Source organism: Oncorhynchus masou, unplaced genomic scaffold, assembly GCF_036934945.1.
Source record: "Oncorhynchus masou masou isolate Uvic2021 unplaced genomic scaffold, UVic_Omas_1.1 unplaced_scaffold_1360, whole genome shotgun sequence".
Taxonomy (NCBI): Eukaryota; Metazoa; Chordata; class Actinopteri; order Salmoniformes; family Salmonidae; genus Oncorhynchus; species Oncorhynchus masou.
Genome location: NW_027003499.1, coordinates 1948 through 10706, shown reverse-complemented (window position 1 = coordinate 10706; position 8759 = coordinate 1948). Strand labels below are relative to the sequence as shown.

The 8759-nt window shown below is 43.0% G+C and overlaps 1 protein-coding gene across 2 annotated transcripts; it reads right to left on the bottom strand.

Moving 5' to 3' along the window:
• Nucleotides 1-3234: 3234 nt before the first annotated feature.
• LOC135530515 (aftiphilin-like) lies at nt 3235-8451 on the bottom strand. Of its 2 annotated transcripts, none has more exons than XM_064958821.1 (4): nt 8280-8451; nt 6629-6698; nt 3928-4012; nt 3235-3730 (listed from the first exon to the last, which is right to left on the bottom strand). In XM_064958821.1, the coding sequence occupies exons 1-4, from the start codon at nt 8391-8393 to the stop codon at nt 3580-3582; spliced, it is 420 nt and encodes a 139-aa protein (XP_064814893.1). In that variant the 5' UTR covers nt 8394-8451; the 3' UTR covers nt 3235-3579. The 2 variants fall into 2 exon arrangements, with proteins under 2 accessions (XP_064814893.1, XP_064814894.1); XM_064958822.1 differs by having other exon boundaries at nt 3238-3730; nt 6629-6695; nt 8280-8440.
• Nucleotides 8452-8759: the final 308 nt, after the last annotated feature.

Genomic DNA, 8759 nt, shown 5'->3' with positions numbered 1-8759 from the left:
TCAGTGTAGTTACCAGACAGAGGGAATTATCAGTGTAGTTACCAGACAGAGGGAATTATCAGTGTAGTTACGAGACAGAGTGTGAACTGTGGAGGAGAAACAGGAGTCACAAGCAGACTGCCTGGTCCAGTCTCTATTACTCCTGAAAGAGACAACATGTCTAACAAATAAACATCAATTATAAAGATCAGAACCAGATATCAACCAGTACACCAGCATCTTATTCATTATCAGCCTTACTATGCTATTATAGAGAACACTGCTTTCTCAATCTCCGTGTTCATTTTTTAAGAGTAATGGAAAATAAAAGGTTTAATATAACCCACTTAATGTCATTGATACATATTCAGACTCTCTTTACAGCACATCAGAAAATACAATGGTGTGGAGAGTGAAAATTAATTCATTAAAAATAGTACAAATGTTGTTTGAACATTTTGACGATTTAACAAGAGAGAGCAGAGGGCAGAGAGCAGAGGTCATCCTGGGTGGTTGGGATGATCACTGGTTGTAAGCACCCGTAACACCTGACATTCACAGAGTACAAAACCACACACATTCATGTAAGCCTTCTTAAATACATTTTTATTTGTATGTACAATAAAATAAATACAAGTTTAAAAGGACCCCAAGACATGTATTGAAACCTTTCCATAGGCTCTTTCATATTTTTCCACAGGAAGTCCCTTACATTTTACAGTCCATAGTTTCCTCCACAGATGTTATTATTCAGCACCAGTGAACTATAGGTTACATTCATTTCATATCTTTAGAATGTGCAAAGGCCTCCTTGAAGATGTAGACAGGCAGCGGGAACAGGTGTGAGAAACTGTCACAAACCCAAATATCAAACACACAGAGCGGAAATAAGGAATCAAATAAATTAATATTGCTCCTGTGAGCACCACCATATGATCCTTAAAGGGGAAATCTGGGATTCAAACAACTATATGGCCGCCCGCTACTTTCTTTTGGTAAACAGCTGAGGGATGGAGCTGGAGAAATTAAACCACTCAAATTCAAAGATGAAGCAAGGATGGATGCCAGGACTGACCATCCATGAGATCAAAATGATAGTTTAACCACATTCTGAAGCTTTACAGCGTTAGTTACCAATTACATTATTTACAAGCAATGTAGTGAAACAAGCTGATCATTTGGGTTCTGATTGGGGAAGACATTCGAACTAAACTCATGTTAAATTCTCTAACAATCAATGGCTACATATCATTCATTTAAAGGTAAAAAAAAAAATGGATGTACCAATACTGGATTGTCCCTTTAATGGCAGATCATCTGAACACACAGGACTGTGTTTCCCCCGAGACACTAATCAGAAATAGTAGGGTTCTATTCATTAAGACTTGTGCTATTATATTCTTTAACAGTAGTTAACCCCATGATGATAGGTGTTTGTCCCAAATGGCACTCTATCCCCTATGTAGTGCACTACTTTTCACAACGGCCCATATGGCTCTGGACAATAATAGTGCACTATATAGGGAATAGGGTGCCATTTAAGAGGAAATCACACTCTGGATCAACAACACAAACATATATCATATAAATATTGTTATTTCCAAACTGTTATGTAAATATTAAATACAATATATTTCCTATGGATTTATGATGAATTTATGAATAACTATACACACATTAAGAATAAATACATTAAGATAAAATCACCATCTTGAAAAGGGAAACAGGAAATTGATCTAAGACCACTGGAGGAACGAGGCAGATGACGGGAGGTAAGTGTGGATCAGTCTTAGACCTCAACCAGCGTGTCACAACATAAATACAGTGCCTTGCGAAAGTATTCGGCCCCCTTGAACTTTGCGACTTTTTGCCACATTTCAGGCTTCAAACATAAAGATATAAAACTGGATTTTTTTGTGAAGAATCAACAACAAGTGGGACACAATCATGAAGTGGAACGACATTTATTGGATATTTCAAACTTTTTTAACAAATCAAAAACTGAAAAATTGGGCATGCAAAATTATTCAGCCCCCTTAAGTTAATACTTTGTAGCGCCACCTTTTGCTGCGATTACAGCTGTAAGTCACTTGGGGTATGTCTCTATCAGTTTTGCACATCGAGAGACTGACATTTTTTCCCATTCCTCCTTGCAAAACAGCTCGAGCTCAGTGAGGTTGGATGGAGAGCATTTGTGAACAGCAGTTTTCAGTTCTTTCCACAGATTCTCGATTGGATTCAGGTCTGGACTTTGACTTGGCCATTCTAACACCTGGATATGTTTATTTTTGAACCATTCCATTGTAGATTTTGCTTTATGTTTTGGATCATTGTCTTGTTGGAAGACAAATCTCCGTCCCAGTCTCAGGTCTTTTGCAGACTCCATCAGGTTTTCTTCCAGAATGGTCCTGTATTTGGCTCCATCCATCTTCCCATCAATTTTAACCATCTTCCCTGTCCCTGCTGAAGAAAAGCAGGCCCAAACCATGATGCTGCCACCCCATGTTTGACAGTGGGTATGGTGTGTTCAGGGTGATGAGCTGTGTTGCTTTTACGCCAAACATAACGTTTTGCATTGTTGCCAAAAAGTTCAATTTTGGTTTCATCTGACCAGAGCACCTTCTTCCACATGTTTGGTGTGTCTCCCAGGTGGCTTGTGGCAAACTTTAAACAACACTTTTTATGGATATCTTTAAGAAATGGCTTTCTTCTTGCCACTCTTCCATAAAGGCCAGATTTGTGCAATATACGACTGATTGTTGTCCTATGGACAGAGTCTCCCACCTCAGCTGTAGATCTCTGCAGTTCATCCAGAGTGATCATGGGCCTCTTGGCTGCATCTCTGATCAGTCTTCTCCTTGTATGAGCTGAAAGTTTAGAGGGACGGCCAGGTCTTGGTAGATTTGCAGTGGTCTGATACTCCTTCCATTTCAATATTATCGCTTGCACAGTGCTCCTTGGGATGTATAAAGCTTGGGAAATCTTTTTGTATCCAAATCCGGCTTTAAACTTCTTCACAACAGTATCTCGGACCTGCCTGGTGTGTTCCTTGTTCTTCATGATGCTCTCTGCGCTTTTAACGGACCTCTGAGACTATCACAGTGCAGGTGCATTTATACGGAGACTTGATTACACACAGGTGGATTGTATTTATCATCATTAGTCATTTAGGTCAACATTGGATCATTCAGAGATCCTCACTGAACTTCTGGAGAGAGTTTGCTGCACTGAAAGTAAAGGGGCTGAATAATTTTGCACGCCCAATTTTTCAGTTTTTGATTTGTTAAAAAAGTTTTAAATATCCAATAAATGTTGTTCCACTTCATGATTGTGTCCCACTTGTTGATTCTTCACAAAAAAAATACAGTTTTATATCTTTATGTTTGAAGCCTGAAATGTGGCAAAGGGTCGCAAAGTTCAAGGGGGCCGAATACTTTCGCAAGGCACTGTACATCAATACATTCAGAACAAAAGACTAACTATTTCACCATATTACTGATTATCAACATATTGACTTTGCATTCATGTTCAATCTAGCTTTGAAGCGGACAAGTCTTCTGTGTTTATGTGTGTGTGCATCCATCCATGTGTATGTGTGCATCACTCTAGCAGTGTACCAGAGCCAGCGGCTGGTGTGAGGGTGATGGGGAACATTAGGACCTTAGCCTTCATGAAGGACAGGTCAGCCAGCCCACAGATCACCCTGGCTGCCTCCTCACTCAGCTGGTCCTCCTCATCCCTATGGGGTTTCCTGACACAAAACACACAACACATTGAGATGGAAAAACACAGAGGTGACATTTGATTGCAGGTGAGTTTCCCCTCTTTCCATGCAAAGCCCTTTCAGACCTGGCAAAGCACGATATAAAACCAATCGATTATGCTTGATTAGCAATTATTGATCACTACGTATCTGTGTGTGTGTGTGTGTGTGTGTGTCAGTCTGACCTGGTGGAGGTGGTGGTGTTCTCCATAGTAGACACGAGGTGGTTCAGGGTGTCACCTGGATGGCTGCTGGTGTCACTGTCTAGCTCTGGATCCACCACATCACACACACACACACACAAGACATTGTACCTGTGTTTAGAGTTCTTCTGTCCTTGGTGCCAATAAAAGGTGCACAAACTACTAGCAAGTGGTGAAGAAACCATCATTGGCTTTCAACCTGGCTTTCTCTATGTGTTAGAGTTCTTCTGTCCTTGGTGCCAATAAAAGGTGCACAAACTACTAGCAAGTGGTGAAGAAACCATCAAGAATGTGGTCTTTCAACACAGTGGGTGGCAGTATGGAGCTGGAATAAGAATCTCCAGAACAGAGGAAAGCAGCATAGAGTTGGATAGAGGGCTCGTCCTTACATCATTGCCATACTGGCTTCCGTGACAGCATGGGCAGCAATATTGAGGGCTCTCTCCATTTTACGTAAATGAGTTCATTGACAGTCGGTTAACAAACTGAAAGGGTTTGCATACTGCCTCCTGGAGTGTATTGTCTGAACAGGCATTAAGGCCAAGGTGGGTGATTTACAGCCACATCCAGGTATGGGACGTTTGCTCAGGTGTATAATTCATTGGCAGATCCTTCCTGCTCACCTGGATGGAATTCTGTGATCCTTACTTATCCTATAGAAATTCCCACCCAGTTGACTGCTTCCTTATGGTGAACGGCCTCAATGTCACTGCCAGTGTTAAACCAGGATGTTACATCTATCCATGTCTATGGAGGAAAGTCGTCAGTGCAGTGATAGAACAGCCAGAGAAAACCAAGAGGCAGGACAGCTCAGATAGGTGGAATATATTAGAAAGAGGTTTATTCACGTATTCACATCAGTGTTTATTGCAACCACACTGAAAGAACCTTAAAACATCTCATTGGTTGGGGGAATCTAAAAGAAATATAAAAACATATTCAAGCTAAATCAAATTGTATTTTCTTTTTGCAGAAATTGTGTTTATATAATCACAGTGATTGTAAAGATTAATTTCAGTTTACTGAATATATACGTCCTCTTTATTTTACAAAGAAAATGAAAAGTAAAGATACAGAAGAATATAAGAAAACACAGAATAGCAGCTTACACAGAAAACAGTAAGAGGATCCTGGCTTTCTCTAGTCTGGCTTTCTCTATCCTGGCTTTCTCTATCCTGGTTTTCTCTATCCTGGCTTTCTCTATCCTGGGTACTAGTAAGAGGATCCTGGCTTTCTCTATCCTGGCTTTCTCTATCCTGGTTTTCTCTATCCTGGCTTTCTCTATCCTGGGTACTAGTAAGAGGATCCTGGCTTTCTCTATCCTGGGTACTAGTAAGAGGATCCTGGCTTTCTCTATCCTGGCTTTCTCTATCCTGGGTACTAGTAAGAGGATCCTGGCTTTCTCTATCCTGGCTTTCTCTATCCTGGGTACCAGTAAGAGGATCCTGGCTTTCTCTATCCTGTATTTCTCTATCCTGGCTTTCTCTATCCTGGGTACCAGTAAGAGGATCCTGGCTTTCTCTATCCTGGATTTCTCTATCCTGGCTTTCTCTATCCTGGCTTTCTCTATCCTGGGTACTAGTAAGAGGATCCTGGCTTTCTCTAGTCTGGATACCAGTCTGTTTGTGCTAATATTCTACTTCATGTCATGCCAAACATAATTTTTGGCATATGACAAAGTACAAGGAGTGGAATGTTAGTACAGAACAGGTCTGGATTTCAGGCTTTTTCACATGAGCTTATTTCTACTACAACCAAAATGCAGCTACTGGGGGGATTCCCTTTAGGCTATGGCCACACATTCATCTATATGGCTTGACTTGTCTTTGCCCCATTCCCTCCACTAATACTGAAAGATCTCTCGCCCAGTGCAATAAGAAACAGTGTTTGGATCAATGATGAAGGGTAACAACATGTGAGAAACCTCATCAGCATCACTCAATACAGGGCAGACGAGGTAGCCGGTTAAGTTAGACGTATAGAGAGAGAGCCTTGGGATTCCACAGTACAAGATACAATTAAAGGGACAGACAGTCATGGAAATGAGTAGTACCATCTAGAGGGAGACATCAATGTGAAGAGAGGAGCAGAGGAGAGATGGAGAGGGGGGGAGTGATAGGGACTATGTTCCAAAGTCCACACTTGCATACCACTTACTTAGAATGCATGTCCAACACATTGATTCATTATAGGTGGTAGTCTAGTATGTCCAACACATTGCTTCATTATAGATGGTAGTCTAGTTTGTCCAACACATTGATTCTTTATAGGTGGTAGTCTAGTATGTCCAACACATTGCTTCATTATAGGTGGTAGTCTAGTATGTCCAACACATTGATTCTTTATAGGTGGTAGTCTAGTATGTCCAACACATTGATTCATTATAGGTGGTAGTCTAGTATGTCCAACACATTGATTCATTATAGGTGGTAGTCTAGTATGTCCAACACATTGCTTCATTATAGGTGGTAGTCTAGTATGTCCAACACATTGATTCATTATAGGTGGTAGTCTAGTATGTCCAACACATTGCTTCATTATAGGTGGTAGTCTAGTATGCTGGTGTGGACATTGGAACCAAAGAGAATAACAGGAGTCAGGTAGCAGAAGAGTCGGAGGGGAGAGTGTGTACAGCAGCCTCATCTCTGGCCCTGTAGGTCGGGGGCTCAGTGGGAGGACGTACCATCCAGACGGGTGACGCCAAGGCCACTGCTGCTCCAGTCAAACTGGGACCAAGGCTGGGGGGCCCCCTGCTGGCGGAAGGAACAAACTGTAGTGAGGAACAGCAGTGTGCCCTCTATTCAACACAGGCCCATACTCACAAAAGCACATCAGACAAAGGAGTGCTGATCTAGAATCAGGTCCCCCTGGTTCTTGTTATCTTGTTGATTATGAGTTAAAAGACTAGACTGATCCTAGATCAGGGTCTAGTCTTGGGTCAGATATTGTCATTATCCTCCTAATGCTAAGATTAGGATCTGCGGTAAGGATATCTGATCATAGGTCAGAGTTTAGGGTTAACTTCATTATCAAGGAAGTGTAAAATATAGTGCCCAATGTTGCCCTGTTTGTGTTGGGTATACTACTGTGTGAGTCACAGGCTGTCTGGAAACATTACCAACTGTCACATCCTAGTCAGGCTGTCTGGAGACATTACCAACTGTCACATCCTAGCCACAGGCTGTCTGGAGACATTACCAACTGTCACATCCTAGCCACAGGCTGTCTGGAAACATTACCAAAACATTACCAACTGTCACATCTAGCCACAGACTGTCACATCCAAGCCACAGACTGTCTGGAAACACTACCAACTGTCACATCCTAGCCACAGGCTGTCTGGAAACACTACCAACAACTGTCACATCCAAGCCACAGGCTGTCTGGAAACATTACCAACTGTCACATCCTAGCCACAGGCTGTCTGGAAACATTACCAACTGTCACATCCTAGCCACAGGCTGTCTGGAAACACTACCAACAACTGTCACATCCTAGCCACAGGCTGTCTGGAGACATTACCAACTGTCACATCCTAGCCACAGGCTGTCTGGAGACATTACCAACTGTCACATCCTAGCCACAGGCTGTCTGGAGACATTACCAACTGTCACATCCAAGCCACAGACTGTCTGGAGACATTACCAACTGTCACATCCTAGCCACAGACTGTCTGGAAACATTACCAACTGTCACATCCTAGCCACAGACTGTCTGGAGACATTACCAACTGTCACATCCTAGCCACAGGCTGTCTGGAAACACTACCAACAACTGTCACATCCAAGCCACAGGCTGTCTGGAGACACTACCAACAACTGTCACATCCTAGCCACAGGCTGTCTGGAGACATTACCAACTGTCACATCCTAGCCACAGACTGTCTGGAGACATTACCAACTGTCACATCCAAGCCACAGGCTGTCTGGAGACATTACCAACTGTCACATCCTAGCCACAGACTGTCTGGAAACATTACCAACTGTCACATCCTTGCCTCTTCTGTCCTCAATTCAAAGAACATACCTATTCTTACCTCTCTCTCAAAGTTAATTTTGAAGAGAGTATCTAAGGTCCCTCCTCTCAAACCTCCTCCTCCAATGAGCTTTGAGAAAGGGGTGCGGGATTGAGGAAACAAAGAGAGAGTTTAACAGCTGGTAACATGTTCACACACAGCTGTGGTGTGCCTGTTGCTCTGGAGTGAAGTTTCCCCCAGGTACAGACCTAGGATCTGCATCACCTCCCGCAATTCTAACTGTAACCATTGAGGGAAAATACTAAACTGACCACATATCAGCATCTAGGACAACTTCTCCCTACACCTGTTTCTGTACCTGTATTGACGAGGTGGTGGTGGTTTCCTGTGACCCAGGAAGTGCTTGTGCTGTGGCAGCAGTCTTCTCTGCAGTTGAAGCTGGTCTCAGTGGCTCTTTGGTGGGCTCTAACATTCCCTGAGAGGGGAAATAGAAAGAGAGAGAGAGAGGAGAGCGGGGGGATAACGGGGGAAAGAGAGTGAGATGGGGGATAACGGGGGAAAGAGAGTGAGATGGGGGATAACGGGGGAAAGAGAGTGAGATGGGGGATAACGGGGGAAAGAGAGTGAGATGGGGGATAACGGGGGAAAGAGAGTGAGATGGGGGATAACGGGGGAAAGAGAGAGAGATGGGGGATAACGGGGGAAAGAGAGAGATGGGGATAACGGGGGAAAGAGAGAGAGATGGGGGATAACGGGGGAAAGAGAGAGAGATGGGGGATAACGGGGAAAGAGAGAGAGATGGGGGATAACGGGGAAAGAGAGAGAGATGGGAGATAAC

Bases quoted from the DNA above. Each gene is read 5' to 3' on its own strand.
- LOC135530515 (XM_064958821.1), bottom strand. From the start codon at position 8,393: ATGTTAGAGCCCACCAAAGAGCCACTGAGACCAGCTTCAACTGCAGAG. The intron at 4,013-6,628 runs GTACGTCCTCCC...TGGTGGATCCAG, and splicing joins TGGCGTCACCCGTCTGGATG to AGCTAGACAGTGACACCAGC. The intron at 3,731-3,927 runs GTCAGACTGACA...GTTTTGTGTCAG, and splicing joins AACACCACCACCTCCACCAG to GAAACCCCATAGGGATGAGG.